This window comes from Pestalotiopsis fici, assembly GCF_000516985.1.
Source record: "Pestalotiopsis fici W106-1 unplaced genomic scaffold PFICI_Scf_10, whole genome shotgun sequence".
Lineage (NCBI taxonomy): Eukaryota > Fungi > Ascomycota > Sordariomycetes > Amphisphaeriales > Sporocadaceae > Pestalotiopsis > Pestalotiopsis fici.
Window position 1 is genome coordinate 1,565,878 of NW_006917100.1, and position 25,491 is coordinate 1,591,368.

Here is a 25,491-nt window from a genome sequence, read left to right on the forward strand (position 1 = left end):
ATGGTCTTGGACATGGGACTGCGCCAGCCTAGCCCAGGCCATCACAACGCATTCTTTTACCCATCGAAGCAGAGTTCGGGCCAGAACGACGTGAAGAGGAACTTGCCCAATCAGCGATTCCTACGCCACAGCAAGTGGTTCGATTCGGAGTCTTCCCACGGAAATGACGTTCCTCGCAGTGAGGTGATACCAGTGGAGATGTTAAAGGCACAGGATGATCTGACTTCAGAGCTAGACGGCTATTCTACTGCGGCCTTTACCAGAGGGCCTAGTTATTCATCATACAGCCCAGAGCTATGTGGCAAATCTGGCAGCGCAGACTGTCCCTCCACCAACAATGAGAGCGTGAATGAATCGTTGACTGGACTTTGCACATTTGGCTGGACTTTGCGCCCCCAACATACACCACCAATTGAAGCTTTGACGAGAGGCCGAGAACAGAAGGGCAAGAACACTGTATCCATAGGAACAACAACAAACAAGAGGGGAAGGGCGATTCATGATGTCGATGGACCTCGTACTAGTCACCTCTCGAGCAAGAAGCGCCGGCTTCGGCTCCAACTCATCACATCAAGGCTCTCGCAGCCATTCTCACTGCCGGCCACCCACATACTCAATCGTGACACGGACGAGGACACTCCAGTCATATCCAGATTTGTGAAACTGGCAGCTCTCGGTGCCAAAAAGGCTGGACACCAGACAACACTCGTCCGCAAGGCAGCAATACTGAATCGTGTTAGACTAAATGTCAGACAGACTGCCGTCACTCGAGGTCACGATCGGATCTGGAGAATGACTCGCTTGGCAGCCATGAGCCACGGACTGCAGCTCGTCACGGACAGCACGGGCGCCATGTTCCCGGGTCGGTCCGGAGAACAGGTCCCCGGACCAATCGTTCCCCGTGCGTGGCGCCCGCACACCACTGCCTCCCACCCGACCATGCCGTCAATGCCCATGTCAGATAAGCAGCCCAAGGAGGCAGGGGACTTCGAGCAACTCCAGTCTGAACCATTATCATCATCATCATCATCATCACACCCCAGAACAACACCGCCACCCACGTCCATAATGACACCACTAGCGGGAGCAGATGAAGACGAAGCCTCGTTTCCAGATGCGGACCTTGACTCGAGGTATGCCGACACCAGCGACGATGAAGTGGACGGTGTATATGCAGATTTTGGCGTCTTATTTGGCGGCAGGGCCGATTCGCCCGATGGTGCAGAAGAAGACGAGCACTATTACGAAGAGTATCTTGATGAAGTCGATGGTATCATATGGTCATCCTAGCATATATTCATAGGCTCGCATACGGTTCTCGGCACGGACACGAGGGGAAAAAAAAAGAGAAAATAGGAAGGATTTGGCCAGGCATTACTGGAGTCGGATATGAGCATTTTTGTTTTGTTTTGGCATATCATTGCATATGAGAGGTAAAAAATGGGTGCACAGCTTCATGTACAATCTCAATACTTTGCATATCTCATACGTTGTATTCATGGACGCAAACCTGAACACAACCAAAACTCCCTCTACCAAAGGAAACATATTCATGATGAGCATTCTTCCCTAGTATCTTGATATTTCAAGGGAAACCTATAAACAGAACACAGCCTGAACGTGTAGAGTGCCGGGAAACTCTCATAGCGGCTTGCAGATCAAATCCGTGAGTAGCGACAACCGACTACGACATCAACAAGAAGACGAATCAGCCATCAAGATTTAAGAGCAGCGGCAACCAAAATTTCTTGTTAGGAAGACAGCACCAACGCTAGGTGCACGTTTTGAGAACACCAAACATGTCCATTATCCAGCCACGTATGTAGTTTTTCCTACATGTGCTAGCCTAACAACTTGTGAATTATATCTATGAGTACATTGAAATTGAATCGTGAGCACGGAGTGGACCAACAGAAAAATAGCGTTTGCAAATGCGAATCTCTTTTTCTCATCCCCCGTGGAGTTGAAGTATTTGGTGGCCACGAAATTTGGCGAGTTGCTCAACATTTGATAGTCTTCTCGTGCCTTGCGGAGAAAGAAGACCCGTTTAGAGGAACGGGGTCAGACCTTTTCCCGATTTATATCTGCTCATGTTTGTCATGGCCTATATAGCGCCATGGCTTGTCAATGAACATCATTCCAACAGTACTTGGCAAAGTAAGCCATTTCAACCATAAATCGTGGAAGGAAGGAGGATCAAAAATAGACTGAATGTTTTCTTCTTCTTCTTCTTTCCTTTCTCTGAAATGGTGGTAGGACGTCATATGACGCAAGTCATCAAAAAGCTTTTTGCTGAACCTGACCTTATCCTATCCAAATTAGTCCTTTCCCCTATAACCCAGTTGCTTGTGCACTGTGAGCTTATGATGTTGATCTATACTCTGTACACCACATGCAGCCTCGTTCCATTTCTTTGGGGTTTAGTCGCGCACAGTGGATGTGTGGCGACCTAGGTAGTATCGGTTGCACAGCAGTGATCCCTTCTCAAGCTTGCTATAGCCACTGCTCACGTCTTCCAGCGTTCTGAGCAGTCTGTTGTGTGGAGGGTGTTCAGCGTGAGTATAGACCCCAAGGGTTGTTCTCCCTGAAAAGTAAGGTCAACAGCCTTGGTACAAAAAAGCGCAAGCATATGTTTCTGCATATTGTCCTTTGAAAGCGAGTCAAGCTAATAAGAGCGCCTTTGCACTTGACTAGGAAGACTCAAGCTTCTTGGCTCGATCAAGGGCGATATCGACCATGGCCCTAATCGCCTCTTGCTCCTCCTCCTTGAAATCCCCGCGATCGATCCTCTGTCGCATATTCTCCATTATGACCGGCCTGCTCCTCCCATTGACAAACACCACATATCTCAAGCCCGGGAACTTTGCTTCGTACTCATCATTCAGAGTCTTGAGCTTCTCAGCCTCTTCGGCGGCTCCCACGTTGAGAGAAGCTTGTTCAGCCTGGCTTTGTGCGCTGTCAACCTTTTTCGCGCCGAGGCGAGGGTGCGACCCAAGGATGCCGTGGAGCTTTTGCTTAGCAGAGGGTTCTTCCGACAGCGCGAGCTTGTGGAGGAGAGTTCCAATCTGTTGTATCACGGCCGGATAAGAATCAAAAGCCGAGCTCGATGAGCCACCGGCTGTCGACGTCTCGGCGGAGGCATCCAAATTTGTGGTAGTCCGTTTCGATTTCAGTACCGGCAGAGCGAGCGTGTGCAACTCGGTCGACGGTTCGAACAACAAGTCAAGAGCCTGGATTTGCGTCTTGATTGATGCACTGGGCAATTCAGAAATGGGCGGAAGTGTGGACATTTTGCGGGCAGGAGATGCGGAAGAGGTCGTCGGCACGGCAGTTCTCGATATACGCTCTTGGAGGGGCACACGGGGAGGTCGTTCAATGTTCACGGGACGTTTAGAGACGAGGTTGAAGCCAAGATCATGATGGTTCTTGATATTTATTTTGAGCTGCAGAGGAGTGAATTGAGGCATTATCGGGGGCCCCTCGAGGTGATCCTCGACCGCTGGGCAGTTCTGGCTGGCGGCGAACTGCGAAGTCGGGCTGGCGATGTGGTTACCTTAGGCGCATGCCGACGAGACCACAGAGAGTGCGAGCGCTGAGGCGTCATGGGCGCATAAGGTGTGGAAAGTTGACTTTGACTAAAGTAATGGGTACAACTCTCGTTTTGACGGATAAAAGCATTAGACCCCGGGACCTCCGGTTTGACGGCTATTTCCGGTGGGCTATAGGAGGTAATTAGGTTTTATGCATTTTATTTAACTAAACCTATATAGCTAGATCCGTTTATTTATATTAAATATATTAAATCCCTATTAATTTCCTATATAATAGCATTATAATTAATATAAAAAATATTACGAATAGCTTTTTTTATTATAATATAATATTTGGCATTAAAGGTTATTTAAAATTTTATATTGCTAACTAAAGCATTTTAATTAAAAATAATTAAAGCGCTATAATAGCTATTTAAGCGATCGCTAATAAAACTAGCTAAAGCGTTATAAAATATATAATTATAACGGGTGCTATAAAAGCTATAGCTAAAAATATAAGGTAAATAACCGCTAATATAGCTGGCTATAGCATATTAAAGCAAGCTTTAATTATATTAATTCCTCGCTTAAAAAATTTTAAATTTAAAATCGATAAATTAAAATTTTTAATAGGAATTTTTAATTATCGCGTTTATATAATATTATTTAAGCTTAATAAATAAGCCGCTAAATAAATCGCAAAAACCTTTATTTACCTTTTGGATAAAAAGCTTATTATTATTATAATTTTAGCTATAATTAACGATAAAACGCTATTAATAATTATAAAATATTATTTAATAGGCATAAAAATAAAAGATGCTTTCCGTAATTAATTTAATTTTATTATTATTAAAAAAAAGTAAAAATTATTAAGGAAATTATATAAATTCGATTATAATAGCAAAAATTTAGCTAAATTTAATGCCGAATAAAATTATTATATATAAAAAAATTATAATACTAATAATTAACGCTTTATTTTAAATAGCTAAATTTAATTATATTTAAAAGCTACCGAAAATAAGGCTTTAAAATAAATAAAACGAAAAAGAAATTAATTAGCTATTTTCCTAAAAGGCGTTATATTAGGATTTATATAATTTTAGCAATTTTTTATAATTAAATTTATAAGCAAAATAATAATTAGTAATAAAAATAACGCTAATTAATTATTTATTAATAGCAACGGTTAAATTAACGGCGATTATTAGTATTGCGGCAAAAAAGGTTATCGGTAAATTAATTATAAATTTAATGTTGCACGGATGTTAATACAGCATCGTATAGTGTATAAAATTAGCTTTATAACGCATATTATATCGTTATAACAGCTATAAAACCCATCGAGATATCGTTAAATAACGATATATGGGAAATCAGTGGAACTTACCCTATACTAACCTATAGTTAGTATAGCACCACTTACAGCCATTATTTATAGTGCTATATAGTCAACAAGTCATTACAGTTAACTATTGTGGCCACTATAGCCACTGGAACCCATTGGAATCCAGTGGAACGTTCCACTGGATCCAGCCCCACTAAGTGTGGCCAATACACCTGGCCACAATAGCCCTGGGTTATAGGGTAACCCACACCATAAAAATCTATAAATTTCGATAGTTTCTTCGATTATAAATCAACTTTATTATTAATTAACTTGATTATAAATCCAGTTTATTAGTAATATATTCTAAAATATTCTTATTGGTTGATTTTATAAATATAAAAGGTAGTTATTCCTCCGTAGTTAGTTATTCTTTCCTTAAACTTCAATAAATCAGTTATACAGCCCTATAACTACTCCTACGGCCTGATTCTACGAATCATATAAACGCTTCCCTGTGCCTAAGTTTATAATCTACCAATCATACCTTAGAACAGGTTATAAGCCCGGTCCGGTATAATATCGATTATATTAGGAACCGGACTTTATATCGAAAACTATAGCCGCTCTCCCAGACGAGTTGATTTAACGTAGACTCTGGAATTCCGTTATAGTAGCCGATTATTTATAGGCCTATATATAAGCCTATATAAGCCGTAACTATATCGAAAACTATAGTTAAGTGGCTAATTATAGTGATTTTACCCGTTACAGCCACATAACGGCTATAAAATCACTTATAATTAATCCCCACTATAGTAGCCGATTTGCTATAGCACCTTATAGCACCTGCTATATCATATTATAGCACCTGGATCCCCTTATACAATTCATCGATAAAATAAAAGAATTATTTTCTTTTATTTTCATTTTCTTAACGATTCCTTCACCGTTTTTAACGATAATTATACCGTTATAACGGCAAAAATTCGGCAAAATGGATAACTCTATCCGTACTATTGCCGGATGCCAGATGCCGGAGAAACAGAAATTCTCCGGATCCGAAAACTGGAATACGTGGAAATCCACGTTGCAGTTATATTTTAAATTGCTAGGAATCGATCGGTTTTTTGAAACTACCGATACATATAACGGTATAACCGATATTTAGAAAGCCCAGGCATTGCTTCTGATTCGTCAGAATTTAACAATAGAACCGTTAAATCTGATATTCGATAAAATGGATCTATATAAGGCCTTATCCACCTTATAATTAGCCTATTAAGGCACCGGTCCCGTATTACGTTAGCAATTATATTTCGAATTTTATACGATTAAATTCGAGAATTATAACTCGTTAAACGAGTTTATATCCATTTTTAAAGGATATATTTTAAAGCTTTTAAGCGTTAGGGCAAAAATCGATAATATCGATCAAAAGACGATTTTTATTGCAGCCCTCCAGTCAGTTTACCCTGTATGGGCTGACCGTTAACGCAGTGCTTTACGGTCTATAAATCCACCTACCCTCGAAGGGTTAATTACGGATATTTTGGATGAAAACCGACGGGATCCGGATACGGCTATGGGAAATTTTTATTATACGGATAATAAGAAATCCCGGTTTCCCCGATCTAATTAGAATCAACGGGGAACCCAAAGCGGAAATAGGAAGAATTCGAATAAATCGAATAAATAGAAGAAATCGAATAATTCGAATAATTCCAATAATTCGAATAATTCGAATAAGTCGAATAACTCAAATTCGACCATATTTACCACGAACCAGAAATCTAAGAAACGGGGAAACTTACCCCGTAACGAAGATTCGGACGAAAACGAATCGTTTCATGCTTTTTCGAATATTTCGAATAAATCGAAAAAGAAATTAACCTCCGTTCCCAAGGATTAGTGGTTATACGATACTGGTTCTTTAAAGCATATATCGAATAATAAGCACTTATTCGATAATTTTACTGTAAAATCGGATTTTTCACCGATAATTACAGGTAGTGGAAAAGTATTTCCAAAAGGAATTGGAAATATTACGCTTTCCTTCGAAATTAACCGGAAAATACGTAAAATAACGTTATTAAACGTGCTTTACGTACCGGAATTTCCGCTAAATATTATATCCGGCTAATTGCATTACCAAAAAGGCGGTATTATAAGCGGGAATAAATTATATAATTCTAAAAACAGGCCTTTTGCTACGTTAAATCAAAAAAAACGTAGATTTTTCCTGCACCTGGCTAATAAGTCAGAGCCTGATATGGCATATTTAGCCATTAATCCACTAAAAATAGTGGAAAAAGCCCGTGTGATCGGTTTAAGTTACCCGGAACCGAATTCGGATACGAAATCTAACGAAACCACGGATTTCGAAGAAATCGAATTAATTTCTAATTATTCGAATTTCCTTATAGCTACGGAAAAATGGCATAAACGACTTAGCCACCTTAGCTACGATATTTTAGCTAAAATAGCTAAAATAATTACGGGGATTCCTAAAAAGGAATTAAAAAAGGAGGATTTAAATTGCGAATCCTATATTTCGGGAAAATTCACCCGAAACCAGCCCTATACGAATCCGAATAAGGCTAATAAACCGTTATATCGTATTTATATCGATACGGTTTATATTACCCCCTTTAGCTATTCCGGTTATAAATATATAATTAGTTTTACGGATAATAAAACCGGATTTCGGGAAATTAAATTTTCCAAAAAAAAAATCCGATATATTCGATATCGTAACAAATAAAATCGAATATTATAAAACTTAATTCGGAAAATATCCGAATATTATTCGCATAGATAACGGCAGGGAGTTTTCCCTGGTTAAATTAGAAAATTATTTAACCGAAAAAGGGATTATTTTCGAACCTACAACTTTTTATATACCAAAATAAAACGGTATAGCCGAACGTACGAACCGGATTATTATCGAAAAAACCAAAACGGTTTTTATCGATTTATAACTCCCGAAAAACCTCTAGGAATTCGTTGCAAAAGCAGTGGTTTATTTAATAAATTTTACTGCTACGGCATCCGGTCTACTTACCCCTTACTAGGAATTTTACGATTATTTCTGGCTAGAAAGGGATAATACGCCTGATTTATCTTAAATCTATGCCTTGGGAACACCGGTTTTAGTTTATAAACCGAAAGAAATCCGTAAAAACTCCGATAAATTCGGAGTTACTACCGAAAACGGGAAAATAATTGGATATAACGGTAATAAAATCTATTACGTGTTACGGCACCAACGGACAAGAATGGGCTTTGCCATGTATACCCTATGGTTTAGTATTGATCTAAAGACGAGGAGCTTTAAGGTACTCCTCGGCTACGGAACAGTTTTATCAATAGCTACGGATAAGCCGGTGGGGGACGGGCCCGTGGCCCGTGCAGCCAGGCTGGCCAGCACGGACCACTTGGCGTGGACCGTCACATTACGTATATCTTCCCGATCGACCGTATAAGTTATAGATTATACGGACCTCTTATATTCGATTATTACCTGAAAATCGAAAAGAGGGGGAGAAATTACCGGATTCGGAATTACCGGATCAGGAAATAACACCGGATAAAAGTTCCACCGACGGTGAATTTATCCAATTAATAGTCCCGAAAACGGTGGATCTAACGAATCCACCTCCTAGAAACGATCGAATTCTTCGATCCACTACGAATAAGTCCATAATTAACGATCGACCGGACTTACCCGGGAACGAATCCAATATAGATAATAGATCCAATATAGATTCCGAATTTATGGATATTAATAATACTTTTTCGATTATTCCGAATAAATTAAATATTAAGGTAATTCTTCCGAAACTTACGGATTCCGAACGAAATAAATTCGTTAAATACGACGAATTATTCGCCAATATCTCGTATTATTCAATTATTAAAAATTTAGGCTATACGGAACCGAAAACCATAAAACAGGCGCTAAAAAGCCCTGAAAAGGAAAAATAAAACCAGGCTATATACGCTGAATTACGGCAATTAATTTAGAAAAAGACTTTTTAAGCTATTAATCGAAATAAAGTCTAAAAAGCCGGTAAAATCCCATTATCCGTAAAATAGGTATTTAAAAGGAAAACCGATAAAAACGGAAATATCGATAAATATAAAGCTAAATTAGTTATACGTAGATTCGAATAACGATATAAAATCGATTATTTCGAAACGTTCGCTACAGGAATAAAATCCACTACCTAGAGGCTTTTATTAGCTTTAGCAGCCTATTACGATTAGGAAATCGAACAAATCGATATAATCGGTGCTTTCCTAAACGGGGAATTATACGAAGAAGTATATATTACCCCTATAAACGGATTATCCGAATTTTTATCCGAAAACCCGGACTTAAATAATTTCGGATAGAAAATTAACGAAAAAGACTCCTAGGTAATTTAGCTTAAAAAGGCCTTATACGGTTTTAAACAAAATCCACGCTAATGGCAAATCACACTAAAAAATAGTTTAAAAAAGCTTGGATTTAATCCATTTATTTTAGACGAATTAGCGTATTTTAATAAAGATTCTAATATTTTTATTATTACGTATATGGACGACTTTTTGATTTTTGGTTTTAATTTACGTAAAATTAACTAATTAAAACAGGATATTTCGAAAGAATTCGAAATAAAAAATCTGGGACTAGTCTCTTATTTTTTCGGTATATAAATTGAAAAAAATCAAGAAAATAAAACAATTCGTATAAACCAGGCAATTTACCTTAAGAAGTTACTGGAATTTAACGGATTTTCCGATATAAAACCGGCTAATATACCATTTAGCCCTGGATTCCTAAAATCGTTGCATACGGCTAAAAGCAACGAAAAACCGGCTTTAAAGGAATTTATCCATTTATATTAGCATTTATTAGGTGGATTAATATATGCTATAGTTTAAACCAGGCCCGACCTAGCTTACCCTATAGCATATCTAGCCAGATATATGCAAAACCCATCGAAAACCACGATAAAAGGGGTAAAAGGGGTATTTAATTATTTAAAATCCCATTACCACCTTGGAATTACCTTTAACGGGAAAATAAAACCCGGATTAATAGGTTATTCCGATGCCGATTTTGCTGGTAATTACGAAACCCGTAAATTAACGTCCGGTTATTTATTTATTTTAAATAACGGACCGATAAGTTGGAAATCGAAACGGTAATTTACGATTTTTTTATTAACTACCGAAGCCGAATTTAACGGGCTAAAGCAGGCTACCCGTAAAGCAATATAGTTAAAAAATCTACTTACGGAAATCGGAATTAATATAAATACCGTATTAATTAAAAGAGATAATACGGGGGCCATAAATTTAGCATATAATCCGGAATATCACTAACGTATTAAATATACGGCTATACGGTATTTTTACATACGGCAAAAGGTTAAAAATAAAAATATTTAAATCGAATATATTTCAATTAACGATATACCAGCAAACGGCCTTATAAAGCCACTTCCCAAAAATAAATTTCAGAAATTTATTAAATTGTTAAATTTAACCGATACTATTTAATAAGGGGAGTGTTGCACGGATATTAATATAATATCGTATAGTGCATAAAATTAGCTTTATAACGTATATTATATCGTTATAACAGCTATAGAACCTATCGAGATATCGTTAAATAATAATATATAAGAAATTAGTGGAATTTACCCTATACTAACCTATAATTAATATAGCACCATTTATAGCCACTATTTATAGTGCTATATAGTCAATAAGTTATTATAATTAATTGTTATGGCTATTATAGCTATTAAAACCTATTAGAATCCAGTAAAACGTTCCACTAAATCCAGCCCCACTAAATATAGCCAGTGCACCTGGCTATAGTGGCCCTAGGTTACAGGGTAACCCATATTATAAAAATCCATAAATTTTAATGGTTTCTTTGATTATAAATTAATTTTATTACTAATTAACTTGATTATAAATCTAATTTATTAGTAATATATTCTAGAATGTTTTTATTGGTTGACTTTATAGGTATAAAAGGTAGTTATTCCTCCGTAGTTAGTTATTCTTTCTTTAAGCTTTAATAAATCAGTTATACAGCCTTATAATTACTTTTACGGCCTGATTTTACGAATTATATAAACGCTTCCCTGTGCCTAAGTTTATGATCTACCAATTATACCTTAGAACATTTAAGAAACGCGATAAAAAAGCTGCAAATAAATAAAATTCTAATTTTACGCAATTAATATAATTATTTATATAGTTAAACGTAATTATGCGATTAAGCGTAAATAAGGGCAATTACCGTGGGCGCGGTACGGGTTGTGGCCGGGGCCGGGGAAGCGCGTTTATAGGCGTATTCCGGGGCTTTTAGCAGTTATTATTAATTATAATAAATAATAATTCCTTTTATTAGTTTAAAGGCGCTAGAATTATAGAATTTTTTAATTAGGATAAAAATTAAAAAAAATAAAAAATAGCTTATAATTATTATACGCGGGTCGCTTTCGGCGTAATTAAATAATTATAAGCTATGCTTAATAATAAACGTTATAAATTTATTAAATAATACGATTCGTATATATAAAATAAAACGAATTATTATAATTTTTTTATTTTAATAATTATTTAATCGCTAAATTTGCGTAAACGATAGCTATTAAATATAAGCGCTAATATTTATATTACGAATAATAAAGCTGATTTTATCGCTAAATTAGTTATTAAATTAAATAAATATAATCGGTTATTTATTATAATTAGGAACGGTATAATATATTTAATAAAATACGGTTAAATATTAACCGTATAGCGTGGTTTTAAAGGCGAGCGCTAGGAATTAACGCTTAAAAAGTGTTATTACGTTAAAGATTTCCTATTAAAAGTAATTTTTAATAATAAGCTATATAAGGCTAAATTTAAAATTTATAGTAATTTTATTAAAACGCTTGATAATAAGGTATTAATTATTATTAATATAATTAAGAAAAAGTGGTTTTTATAGCTATATAGGCAAAAGGAACCATTTTATATATAAGCTTTAATAGCATTAAACGGATTAATAAAGCCGTTAATTAAATAGATAATTTTATAGTATCGTCGATTAGGCTATTTAAATAAAAAACGTTTAATTAAAACGATTAAGGCCATTAAAGGCATTAATTTAAATTTAAATAATATTTTTATATTAATATATAATGCGTATAATAAAACTAAAAATATTCGGATTAATTTAATAAATCTAATGCGTATTCGCGTAAATTTCGCGGCGATTTTATTATAGGCTAATATTAGGGAAATTAAACCTATTAATTTAAATAATAATCGTTATTTTATATTAATTAAATACCGCAAAATTATAAAATTATATTTTATTAATACTTTATTTAAAAGGTTTTTATAAAGCGATTTTTTTAGGTATATAATTAGGCTATAATATAAATTAAGGAAACGAAGGCGCCGAATTAAAATAATTCGCATTAACGGAATTAGTAATTTTAACGGCGGTTTTTTTAATAATTACGTAAAATAAAAAGGTATTAAATTAATTACGTTAATACCGAATAACTAATATTAAAACGGCTTTGCTAAGCGCGCGATTAATATATTATAAAATAGCGTATACGCTATTTATATTTAAATAAATATTTTTATAATATTTTAAAATAAAATTTATAAGGCATAAGTTATCGTTTTAAACCGTATAATATTTATTAAAAAGGAATTAGTTATTTTTTAATAACGCTAAAAAAATAACTTTTAGCTATAAAATGCATTTAATCGCTTATTAATTAGGTATTTTAAGATTTTTGGATCGCGTATTTTTATATATATTTTAAAGGAAAATAAGGTATAAGCTAAGAAATTATAGGTAAGGGCGCTAAAGGGTATGCTTATAGGTTATTTTAGGGAATATTTATACGAAGTATATATATTAAATATAGTACGCTTTATTATAATTTTTTACGTTATATTTTATAAAAATTTTAATAAAAGCGCTAATTAGCCCGATCCGTTAAAAGTAATTAAATTATTCCCGTAATACGTTTAAAATAGGCTGCGATATAGGATTTTAAAGTTAATTTATTATATAAAGCCTTATAATCCGAATATAATTAAGGAATAAGGATAAAAGGCGCGGCGATTTAAAGCCGGCTTTTTTTAAATATATATAGCTATACGGTAAAGTATAGCTAAGTATGTTATAATATATATAAATAGTATTTATAATTATGCTATAATATATTAAGGCTTAAATAGGTATATTTACGTATATATAAATATAATTATAAAAGATAATTATTACGTTTTAATTAATTTACGGGATTATAATTAGGACGATAAAAAAAATCCGAGCTTTAAAGGCGCGTTATTAATTGCGCTAAATAAGGGTTTATATAATTATTTATTATTAGTTAATAGTAATTTATTCGAATAAGTATAGGATAAATATTTAATACTGGTTATTAAGTATAATTTTAATTTATTATTAATTAATTAGGCAAGGAATATATAAAAATGGCCTAATTAGTAATAAGTTATAGCAAAAAAAATTATTAAGCTATTTAAAAAAGGAATATTCGGATTTTTTAATTATAGTAAATTTAAATTAAAATAAAAGCTATTAATTAGATTTAAATAGGTATATAAAATTAAATATAGTTTTACCGGTAATATAAATAAATAAAAGGCACGCTTTATAGCTTAAGGCTTTATTTAAATTTTCGGAATTAATTATAAGGAAATTTTTGCTAATATAGCTAAGTAAATAAGCATCCGCGTTTTAATCGCGATGGCTATAATTAAAGGTTAGAAAATTTTTTAAATCGATTTTATTATAGCCTATTTATTAGGCCGGCTTAATAAAAAGATTTATATACGCTAATTTTTATATTTAAATAAATTTATATTTTAATATTTTAATATTATATAATAATATAATTATATTTTTAATAATATAATTAAGCTATTATGCTTTTTATATAGCTTAAAGCAAAGTGGCTTCGAATAATAATAAAAAATTAGGGAGGAATTAAAAAAATTGGGCTTTATAGGATTAAAAACCGATAATGCTATTTATTAAAATAAAGCTAATAAGACGGTATTAACCTTTTATATAGACGATTTTATAATTATATATATAAATATTAAAGCTATCGAGAAATTGGTTTAATAATTAAATAAATAGCTAGAATTATAATATTTAAGTGCCGCTAAATGGTATTTAAGAATACGTATTATTTAAAAAAAATAATAATATTATATTATTATAAAATAGGTATTTAAATTAAATATTCGAAAAATTTAAATATTAAAATATTAAAAGTATTATTATTTTTATTAATTTAGGATTAATAATAATAATTTATAAATTTAAAGGCTATATTAATTAGGAATTTAAAAATTAATATTTTAAAAAGCTTAGGAAAACGAATTACGCTATAATTAAATTACGCGCAAATATAATATACGCTAATAAGGTATAAATTCGTTTTATAAATAACCCGTTTTTTAATTATATTAAATATTTAAATAAGGTGTTATAGTATTTTTAAAGCACCCGTATAAGGGGGATAAAATATACCCGATTTTATTATTATATTAAATATAAAGAATTAGGATTATATATTTACGTTAACGCTAATTTTGCAGGCGATAAATTAACTTTTAAATTTACGTTTAAATAAATAACGTTTATAATAAGCTCCCTAATAAGCTAGAGTTTAAAGCTATAAAGCGTAATTATTTAATTTATTATAAAAGCTAAATATTACGCTATTAATAAAAGCGTTTATAAAGCCGTATTTATTAAGAATTTATTAGAGGAATTAAAAATAATATTTTAAAAAGCGATTTTTTTATTAATTAATAATATAAGCGTAAAAGCGTAAGTAAAGGCTTAAATTAGCATATTTACGAAAAAGCACGTTAAAAGGTATTTTTATTATATTTAATAAAAAGTTTTTATTAAAAATATTTTAATTAAAAGAGTTATATTTACGGAAAACGCCGCTAATAAGCTTATAAAAGCGATACGACCTAAGGATTTTAAATATTTCGTATATTTATTAGGTATAATAAATTATAATTTAATTATAAATATAGTTATTATTATTTAATTGCAAATTATATTATAAATTATCGTAATAAGGCTTATCCTTTTATTTCGATTAAATCGCTCGTTATAAAAGGCGTATAAAAAGTTAATTTTAACTAAAATAATGGGTATAACTCTCGTTTTAACGGATAAAAGCATCAGACCCCGGGACCTCCGGCTTAACGGCTATTTCCGGTGGGCTGTGGGAGGCAATTAGGTCTTGTGCATTTTATTTAACTAAACCCATATAGCCAGATCCGTTCATTTGTACTGAATACACTAAGTCCCCATCAATTTCCCACACAAGGTCCCCGCGCTAAGCAGATAAGATAACCGTCCAGCTAGTCGCGGTCGTAGCGCGTGGAGGTGCGTATCCAAGCCAAGGCGGCTCTGCTAAGCACAGGTACCTAGTGCCACCTGCGCAGGCTGCTGGCTGGTCCAGACGCCCATTGACAGTGTTTTCCTTAGGCTGGTCACTGTCAAGGCTGTAGCTCTGCCTACCTAGCAAATTTCCCGGACTCAAGCTTCGATGCGCCAGAAGTAATTACACATCAACGCATCGAATCTTTCTATCATGTTGTGCGCATGTGAGTACTCTTTGACGGTTGCAACATCAATTGAACCTTACTGACGCGTTTGCAGTGTCTGGCGAAGCTCCCCAGGAGCCTGTTGTCTCGAAGCTTTCAGGTATGCATCCCAAGCTTGTACGAAGATGGCCATGTTGAAACTTACCAGCTGAACAGGAAGCGTTTTCGAGAAGCGACTGATTGAGAAGTACATTGAGGAAAATGGAAAGGACCCTGTGACTGGCCAGGATCTCACCCTCGATGATCTCCTGCCCATCAAGACTGCGCGCGTCGTTCGACCTCGACCCCCGACTCTCACCTCCATACCCGCTCTTCTCTCTACCTTCCAAAACGAATGGGATGCATTGGCGCTAGAGACATTCAATATCCGGGAGCAATTGACGCGAACGAGAGAGGAACTCGCCACTGCGCTGTACCAGCACGATGCCGCCGTCAGAGTCATTGCTCGATTGACACAGGAGAGGGACGAGGCACGAGATGCCTTGTCAAAGGTTACCGTTTCTGGAACAGGCGCAAGCAATGGCGATGCCATGGCTGTCGACGCCGAGGCACTGCCAGTAGAGTTGGTAGCCAAGGTTGAAGAGACCCAGGCCAAGCTTTCCAAGAGCCGCAAGAAGCGCCCTGTACCCGAGGGCTGGGCCACCACCGAGGATGTTTCGTCGTTTGCCGTCACAACTGAGAACTCGTCGGAAATCGAACAACCCACAGCCCTTTCGGTGGAGGAAGACTATGCTGCTATCGGAGGCCCGGGCGGCAACGTGGCTATCTATTCGATCGAGGCAGACAAGGTGGAAAGATCATTAGCAGTCGGCGAACCAGTGACAGATTCTATTTGGAAGGGCTCCAGAGTCGTCTTCGCGACAGCAAAGGGCTCGGTCAAGGTGTACGAGAACGGCAGCGAGGTGGTGTCCTTCTCTGACCATGCTGGTCCTGCCACAGGCCTGGCAATGCACCCATCGGGCGAAATCCTGGCATCCGTTGGCTCGGATAAGAGCTTTGTCTTTTATGATCTGGTGGGATTGAAGCGTGCGACTCGCGTCTTCACCAACTCATGTATGTGTTCTCGATTCCATTGTAAGATATATCATCTGGCTAACAGCTCGCTTTTTAGCACTCACCACGTGTGCCTTCCACCCTGATGGTCACCTTTTTGCAGTGGGTACCGTTGCCGGAGATATCACATTTTTCATGACGGCTACTGGCGAGCAAGCAACTTCTTTCTCGCTGGGCGCCCCTGTGCAAAGCATAGTGTTCTCGGAGAACGGCTTCTGGTTTGCCGCCACTGCCAAGGGCCAAACAACAGTCACAATCTTTGATATTCGGAAAGAGGGTGATGCTGCGAAGGTCAAGGTGTTGGAGGTTGGAGGCACTGTACAGGATCTGGCTTGGGATTACAGCCAACAATTCCTGGCCACGGCTGGCCCTGCTGGAATTACGGTGCAGCAGTACACCAAGAGCAGCAAGAAGTGGACGGAGCTGGCCAGGAAAGACTTTGCTGCTACGCAGGTCGCATGGGGCCGAGACGCAAAGCAGCTGATCGCCGTTGGACAGGACGGCCGCATCGGAGTTCTGGCAGCAGTGGCCGAATAGAAGAATACCTTGAGAGGGTTCATTCAGGGATTTGGAATATATTGTGCATATTTCGCACAGAAGTATGATTAGAATGGTACAGTACAAAATGGGAGGGCCGAATGAGGAATAAGCGTTTGTGTGACAAGTACCTTTACAAAATCTAGGTGCTAATGCTGTATCTACTGTGTATTACGATGTTTTTGCAGGGGCATTGAATGGCTGATTTTGAAAATACTGGGTTGGATGTGAGTATGCATTCTTCTATCCACGGCCGACAAGCAAACCACTCATGAGGCCGAGTCTTGGAGGCAGCGGCTGTGAGATGAGCTCAATGGCACAGCTGCTTATATGACTCTTCAGTATGCAAGTTGACGTGTCGTGGTGTCGTAGTTGAATGTCGAGGCTATTCCAACAGTGATTGAGCAAAGTGTAGGGACATGTACAGCTGCAGAATACCTGGATAGAAATTGCAATAAATATCAAAAGGTTTGAACACGTTCGGTCGAAAAGAAGAATTGCACAGACGCGCAGGGGTTCGAGGGGGAAAGACAATTGGCTTGCATTGGTTCATACTGTACAGAGTACGTCTAGCATGTGCACATTAGCGGATAGGTAGCGGGGGAGAAGAGATGGTCAAGGTACTGTGAACCTCTGATCGGTAAATGCTAACAGGTGTATTCCGTTGCGTCCTACCTGGATATGGACCTTGATGCAAGTTGGAGCTCGTCATCCCACCATCACGCCTGGGCGGCGGCGCAACCTTTTTGGGGCAAAAAGAAAAAAGCAACCAAACGCCGTGTGCAGCTTACGGAATACACTTGGGCGGGCGGCAAGAGACAAAGTCGGTTGCTTTGCACCTTCTCCCTCCCAGCTATCCGTGAGGCAAACAACAAACGGCGGAAAGCAACGAGTCAACAATTTCTGTCATTTGGTCCCCGCGGCGCTCTCTAGCCTAGCTTGAGCTCACTCACAATCAACATAATTCTGCAACACTTCACATCACCAGTCGGCACATTGGACGTGGCTCCGTGCTCGAGTCGGCGTTCCTTATCTCGACGACGACTGCTACAACGATACGCCCGTGCAGCAAAAGACAAGCAGCCAATGCAAAGCCTCTGAAGCAATGCTGCGCTCTTCTCCGAGTTAAGTTTTTTTTTTTTTTATCGCTTTCTTCCAATGGGTTTCAAGTGCTGGAATATTTTGGCATTCGTGGCGAGATTTGCTACTTGATTGGCATTGGCGTCGAGGCCGAGCGTGGATCGTGTCATGCTATTGCTCGCCAGTAGTGCGAATGCGAACATGCAAGCCCGCTACAGCCTTGCAAGTTTCCTGAGAGCCTATGGGAAGAGGCAAGAAAAAGAAACAAAGCAATTACTACTCATGTTTTACCTCTAACCATGTTTTCCTCAGGCATGTTGCTAATTTGACCTTTGACTCAGCAGAGTGCCCAACCAAATACACACCTCGACATTTATAAGGACTTTGCCGCCGCACGGTCTAGGTAGCTGCGGCGTTACGTTATGGACTTTTACTACAACATAGTCTCCTCGTCCCCCGCGGCTGGTTACGACGGTCCCGATTTCGTGGCCGCCAACGACGATTCGAATTACGAATCAGACACACACACATACCAAGAAACTCTAATCAGTATCCCTGACAGCACCCAGAGTGAAGAAGAATCCGAGGGTGGACTTTTTGTTGAGCAGGAGCGCAGCATTTCGCCGGCCTCTGCTATCACTGTCGCTTCCCTCTCCGCCTCCGCCTCCACCTCTGAGCAAGAAGATAGCTCCAGCGAGATTAGCTCCTCGTCGCCAGCATCAGAATCATCTTCGGAAGCAGAATCAGACCGCGATTACTTTTTCGACAACGAGAGGGCAGACGTTGACTGGGAGCAGGCGTTGGAGAGAGAGCTAGAAGCACAGCCTGATGACCACAGTATCGGCGGCGATAGCGAAGGAACAGTACACCAGCCAGACCCGGATGCACTGCATCCACGTCTCAACGAGCATAGACACCCGTTCCTCCTTGAAGAAGACCTCCACGGGCAACCAGGCCGAATCGAAGTAGAAGATTACGACGTTGACGAAAACGAAGACGAAGACGACCTTGATGCTTTCGAGGAAGGCTTGGTGGACCTGGCAGTAGTGAGACTTCACGTCGAAGAGGAAGAGGAAGGCGACGGCGGCGACGACGACGACGACGAGGTCGACAATCTTCAAGCGGAGGCCCGGAACAGCTTTGCGCAACAATTCCCGCATCACCACCACCATCACCGCCATCATCACCACCATCATCACCACCATTTGCATCATCACCACGCCCAGCAGCGCCCCTCGACTCTCCGCTTCTCGAGTCTCCTAGACGTACGAAATCTAGGCCCACGAAGTGCATCACCTGCACAGTTGGAATCCCCCCATCGAATGCCTGGAATGGCGGACGAATTAATAGGCGTTGAGCTGGGGGGCGGAGGCGGTATGGGTCGAAACTCGCGGGCTCGCGCATCCCAAAACCAACCGCGCAGGGCAGAGCCAAATGTGATAGACCTGACGCTGGAGGATGATGACGAGTTAGAGCTGCTTGGGGAATCTGTTGGAGAATCGCAAAATGCCAGGCGGCAACAATCTCAGCGCCGGAGCAATGCCCCCCGTCTGAATCGAAGCGATGGAAGTTACGTCGGAAACCAAAATGTCATTGAGTTAAGTTCCGACGATGAAAATGACAATACCGTAGCTGCCACTCGTGCCCGACGTGCACCACCTGCACATTTACACCACAACAACCATCAAAATCGAAACCGACACCAGCACCAACACCAACACCAGCACAACAACTTCCACCGAATCAACATTGGTGCAATACCAGCAATGGCGGCTAGGAACCACAACGAGCGTTTTGCCCAATTCTTGATGGGAATCGGTGGAGATGTCAACAATGCTGCCAACGATCATAATGTCTTGGGGATGAATGTGCGTCCTCCAGGCTTTCCACCTAATCTACACCTCGATTACCAAGCGGTTGCCTTTGCTGCCCAGCCGCGACCGGCCCCTCAACCTGCCGCTGGGCCTAGAAAGCCTGATCATGATCCGCCCTCCAAGCCGAGAGATGGCTTCACACGCGACACTAATGAGGACAATGTGGTCATCTGTCCTAGCTGCGACGAAGAGCTTGCATTCGACCCCGATGGTGGTGATGAGAATGGACCGCCCACGAAGCGAGCCAGAAACAAGAAAGACCAGGCAGAGCATCACTTCTGGGCCATCAAGGAATGTGGTCATGTAAGTTGGACTTTTTTTCGAGGCCCATGTGCGTCCGAGTGCCTGCAAGGTCATTTTTGCTAACTCGTTTCCCTTAGGTCTTTTGCAGGCGATGCTATGAGAACCGCAAGCCGACTGCGAAGAACCCAGTCAAGGTCGGTTTCAAGGCCTGCCCTAGCAATGGCAAAAGAATCATTTGTGCCGTCGACAACTGCACCTCTGACGTTACTACCAAGACTTCTTGGGTTGGACTATTTTTGTAATCATTCCGGTTTCACCCACTGTGTCAGATTCCCCATCTCCCTTCCACATCTGCGGATTGGAAGCAGAGATACTTGTTCCACACGACTTCACGATACATACCCCTTCTGCATTCACAGGCGTTGTCATTGGCAAATATACATAAGCGTAGATTATCACACTTGCATGGCACCGGCGTGATGGCATTTGAGACGGCCATTAAGGAGTTCGGATTCTGGCACACTCAAACTGCATTGCTTCGGCGTTTTCTTTTAGGGCAGAGATTCAAGAATGGTATATAGCTGGCCTGATTTCATGCACCTGCAGCGTGTTAGTAGTAAGCAGATGCCTTCTAAATAGTTCAGGTGCCTGTGCTCAGCTCTTTTTCTTCGCCCCTGACTACTGTGACTGAGTGGGTAATGCTCCCTGCCTGTGCAGATATTTCCTACTTCAAATTTGCTTCCATTGCAGCACTTCTGTGTCGTGACACATAGGGCAAGTACCAGCTAAGACCATTTATCACCTCATCCTTACTTGAATGGTATTGTCACCTAACAAGACATGCCATGTTTAACAAACTTGGTTATTCAAATCGACTTGACAGCACCACACAGAGAGCATTTTGTGCTTGCTTTCTGATCACAACAACATCCGAAGCATGTTTTGCGGGACCCCTATTGCCAGCCACAAATGAAGGGACTATTTCGAAGGGTTTTACTTCTTTTTTTTTTTTTTTTTTTGGCTGTGTAGATCCACCGCGGCCAGCAGAGCTTCACCAGCTGTGTTGCATTGCACCTTGGGCAGTATCCGACAGGGCCTATCAAGAAGGGCAAAAGGAAATCTGAAGGTAGTGATGGCTAACAATGTGCAATATACGACTATGTATAATCAATCAGTAGCTGTTGATGTTAGACTGTGTGGACTCCAACGAGTTTGCTCTATATGGGCAACGTTATAAAGCCATGTGTACAGAATATGGAGATTTTTCCGCTACAAACTTGGCGCTTGTCCATTCTCGTCCTCTTTTTTTTTAAAAAATAAAAATAAAAAATAAAGATAAAAATAATACAACAAGAAATGATTAAGAGATGCATTGAATCATGTGACAAAGTTGCATGATCATTGATATATATCTGCCCGCTGTGGCCCAACCACGGATGGCGTCCAAGGCTGGTTTTATGACAACATTTTTGCGATGCACAAACAAACAAATCTCCCAAAAGAGCAGGCTTTTAAAATTTATAAAAATCCTTCATGTCTACTTGAAAAGAAGATGAACATAACAATAACAATAATAATCTTTTAAAATGGCGGTCACAGCAAGTCAAACAGTTTGAGATGTAAAGCATGAATTTCGCATATAGGTGGGCGCCACTAGTTCGGAAATACCCCGAATTTAGTTTAGCTTTATAGTTTTAGATAAACGACCAATTTTCAACGAACAAAGCACCATGGCGCAGCGGAAGCGCGCCGGGCTCATAACCCGGAGGACCTCCGATCGAAACGGAGTGGTGCTACAAATGATTCAATTTTTTGGCCTTTTCTACTATTATGTATAGCTATTGCAGCCAATATTTTTATGGCGCATTGTTTCGCTGACTTGTTCTTTTTTTTTTGTCGCTTCCTTTTTATTTTTTAATCTCCGAAAAATCAATATCACATCCATAACCAAGCATGGGGTACATCCGCGATCATGTGCTTGAAATAGTATGCGAGTACGGATCATTAAGCTTAAATATAAGGTTCATTCGAATGTTGTATTACCAAAAATAGCATATGCTTGCTTTACTTATATCTCGAAACCACTATAGTGTCTCTGATGTTCATGGTCAAAAAGATTGCAATGAGAACATGATGCATTTCACCCAGGCTTAAATAACCTCGTCGCCATAGTCAGATTGCTGACAGCAGCACGATGGCCGCCGATGGATATTGTTAAACATATGCTCAGTACATGGTATACAAATCACATACTTCTTTTGATGTTGAACTCGACAATCAGCGTCCTTGTACCGTGATTCAAGGCGATTGATCTACGCGTTTTCTATTTCTTTGTAGACGTACGGCACCTTGTCATGTATCACAAGAAGCATACCGCCACAAGCAAGTGCTACAAAACCTGCCGATATGGTCGTAAAGGCACCAATGCCAATTTTTTCGACTGCTGGCAGCACCACCGCACTACCCGCAGCACCAAATATATATCGCATGAGGTAGTTGGCAGCGGTCACTTCTGCGGCTCGGGACGGCATCACATCTGCGGAAGATTGGTGAGCATATTTGAACCAAAATTATCGCTGATTATAGACATACCAAGGCAATACGTGTTTACAGAGGGAAACACCATGAGCTGACAGAAACCCTGTGCAAACATGACAATGGCAATGACAGGAATTCCGCCTTTATCGTATTCCACTATGGGGTCTGGGGTCAGTAATTGCAATAAATAAGGGTACATAGAATGGGCGCGATTATGCTTTGAACCGCATTGAATCGGGCCAGTAATCGAGAAACTTCACAATAACTTACGACACCATCCGTAGATGAGCATGCAAACGGGAATGCCAATACCCATCCAAGGAGCTGCGCTGCGCATCCTGTCCTCGGGTTTGCGATAGCCATTCCGCTTGCGAACCCACTCCTTGACAACACGGTCGGCCCAGCGCCCGCCAAAGAACGTGCCGAGCAAGTAGCCACATCCGGGTGCCAGGTAAAACAGGCCGGATTGCAAGGGTGTCGTCAGACCCAGCCGAGGATTAATAACGTAGACAATTGGTACAAGGAAGGAGTACATGTTCCAAACGAGCGACGATGACGCGATGGATACCAGGGCAATGTTTGAGTAACGAAACAGGGACAGCAGTTTGAGCGGATTCATGGTTCTGAGCGTCTCTCGCATTCGATCTTCTTTGGGAATAGAGTCCCAGCGCTTGCGGTGTATGGTCTCGGGAATGAGAAAAATGGCGAGAATGCTGGCGAGTCCGCTCATGGCTACCTGTAACCAATAAATGTCCCTCCAGCTGACATATGTCACAATCGCGCCTCCGAGTAAGGGTCCTGTCACCATGTTAGTTTTGGTTATTCCTACCTGCACCGTATTTGCTTACCAAGTGCAGGTCCAACAAGAACTCCGCTGGAGAACCATCCCATTGCCGTCCCTCTTTCAGTCTAGTATTGTCAGCACCAACCAGAAGTACCACGAACCAGGACGAGACACCAACCGGCTTGTATAGATCCCCAATGCATCCAGGACCCGTGACCAACAATCCCGTTCCACCAAAACCGCTGAGAGTACGGAAAGCGAAGAAGGCGGCCAGATTTGGCGAAAGTGCTGTGCCGAGCGAGAACGCAAAAAAGGATATCACGCTGCTCAACAAGACGAGACGACGACCGGCGAGGGTGCTCAGAGAGCCCCAGAGAAACGCCGAAAGGCCCATGGCGGCGGTGTACAGGCCATTGCTGATGTTGATGACGGAGCCCGTGGTGTGAAAAGCCGCGGCAATGTCTGGCACGGCCGTCAAGCTGCCCGTCGAGGAAATGGGCGAGAGAATGGCGCAAAAGGACAGGATGGCCACAAAGGCTCGTTTTTTCCGTCTCGAGAATCGGTCGTATATGACCTCATCGCCAGCCTGTTGCTCCTCATGACCCGATGAAGACTCTTCGTCTTCCGCGGCATTAACATGGCTCTCTACCGGGACTAACTCCGGGAATAAAGACCCAGGAGACTTTTCCGGAGGACCATTCGCCTCGAGTTCTTTCTCGTCGTGGGTCATGATATTCATCCGTGTATACGATGTTCATTTTGGACATGACAGGAAGAGATGAGATGGCCGCTGCAAGGGAAAAAGTTTGGTTGGTCTAGGGAGGCTATAGGCACATGGATACAAACCGATGCCGGCCATTACACGGACAAGACACTTCTCGGACCTCCTATCTACCCCATGTACTACCCAGGACAAGATGCCATCTCCACCCTTCGGCTGCTTTTCCGATGGGCACAAAAAGTCTCCGCATTCAGCAGCCCAAGGCCAACAGCCGAAAGCGTTCAGCAAGAAGACTTACTAGAATGACTTTGAGCGGGCAAACATATGGATCTGGGTTGAAGCTTTGATCTGAAAGGAAAATGATTCCGTGCAGCAGGCTTGGTAGTGACACACAGGGTGGCAACTGTACAATAAAATAAAGTCATTTTTGAAGACATGGTTGAATGCCAATGATTGAGAGAGGCAAAAATAACAAAACTGAAATCCAAAAAGAACAATCTGCACTAGCCGCGAATCGAACGCGGGGCCCATCGATGGCAACGATGGATTTTACCACTAAACCACTAGTGCTTGGAAAGTTTGTTCTTATTAGAGAATATGTTTGCCATATCATTTCCGTGGCGCGTCAAATTCCACTACCCATGTATATTGTGGTCGAGACTCACGAAAGATCCAAGTTAATAAGGGGCCCACGCCCCGCTAAGGTCCGTTATGGTCTCCCTCCAGCTAACACTGTTTTGCTTTAGCACCTCAATAGGCTGACGGGCCCATTGATCAGGCACCCGCACGAGCCGCACCATAATACAACTGATCTCGTCTCTTGGTCCCAAACCATAGATCTCGGTCGAGCCAATGGTGAATGACTAATGATGTAATCGCGATTCGTCGGTATCTTGGGTCGAAAATTTAATGGAAAGATATCTGCTCTGCTTTTGTGTTTATATTACCTCAACTTGATGTAGACTCTTTGTGTGAGGCTACACCTGAGACTACCAAGCACCTACGGATTATAGTGACAAAGCTAGTCCTCGATAAGCATGTACCCGGTGGCATTTATTATTAGCGGCGCAGCAAAGACAAATCTGGTTTCATTAATAAATTCAAGGCGGATTCAT

General features: G+C 39.8%; 5 protein-coding genes across 5 annotated transcripts; 3 read left to right on the top strand and 2 right to left on the bottom strand.

The window, feature by feature from the left end:
* PFICI_12699 (uncharacterized protein) lies at window positions 1-1,290 on the top strand (the record flags this gene model as incomplete). Its single annotated transcript, XM_007841280.1, has 1 exon — window positions 1-1,290. The coding sequence occupies one exon, from the start codon at window positions 1-3 to the stop codon at window positions 1,288-1,290; it is 1,290 nt and encodes a 429-aa protein (XP_007839471.1).
* Window positions 1,291-2,690: 1,400 nt separating this feature from the next.
* PFICI_12700 (uncharacterized protein) lies at window positions 2,691-3,467 on the bottom strand (the record flags this gene model as incomplete). The annotated part of the gene is made up of 1 exon (XM_007841281.1): window positions 2,691-3,467. The coding sequence occupies one exon, from the start codon at window positions 3,465-3,467 to the stop codon at window positions 2,691-2,693; it is 777 nt and encodes a 258-aa protein (XP_007839472.1).
* A 12,066-nt stretch (window positions 3,468-15,533) lies between these two features.
* Window positions 15,534-17,136, top strand: PFICI_12701 (uncharacterized protein; the record flags this gene model as incomplete). Its single annotated transcript, XM_007841282.1, has 4 exons — window positions 15,534-15,546; window positions 15,602-15,646; window positions 15,703-16,599; window positions 16,658-17,136. 4 exons carry the CDS (start codon window positions 15,534-15,536, stop codon window positions 17,134-17,136), a joined length of 1,434 nt encoding a protein of 477 aa, XP_007839473.1.
* A 1,502-nt stretch (window positions 17,137-18,638) lies between these two features.
* On the top strand, window positions 18,639-20,635 carry PFICI_12702 (uncharacterized protein; the record flags this gene model as incomplete). Its single annotated transcript, XM_007841283.1, has 2 exons — window positions 18,639-20,393; window positions 20,471-20,635. The coding sequence occupies 2 exons, from the start codon at window positions 18,639-18,641 to the stop codon at window positions 20,633-20,635; spliced, it is 1,920 nt and encodes a 639-aa protein (XP_007839474.1).
* A 2,010-nt stretch (window positions 20,636-22,645) lies between these two features.
* Window positions 22,646-24,385, bottom strand: PFICI_12703 (uncharacterized protein; the record flags this gene model as incomplete). The annotated part of the gene is made up of 5 exons (XM_007841284.1): window positions 22,646-22,869; window positions 22,926-23,027; window positions 23,142-23,669; window positions 23,720-23,780; window positions 23,834-24,385. 5 exons carry the CDS (start codon window positions 24,383-24,385, stop codon window positions 22,646-22,648), a joined length of 1,467 nt encoding a protein of 488 aa, XP_007839475.1.
* Between the last annotated feature and the right edge of the window lie 1,106 nt (window positions 24,386-25,491).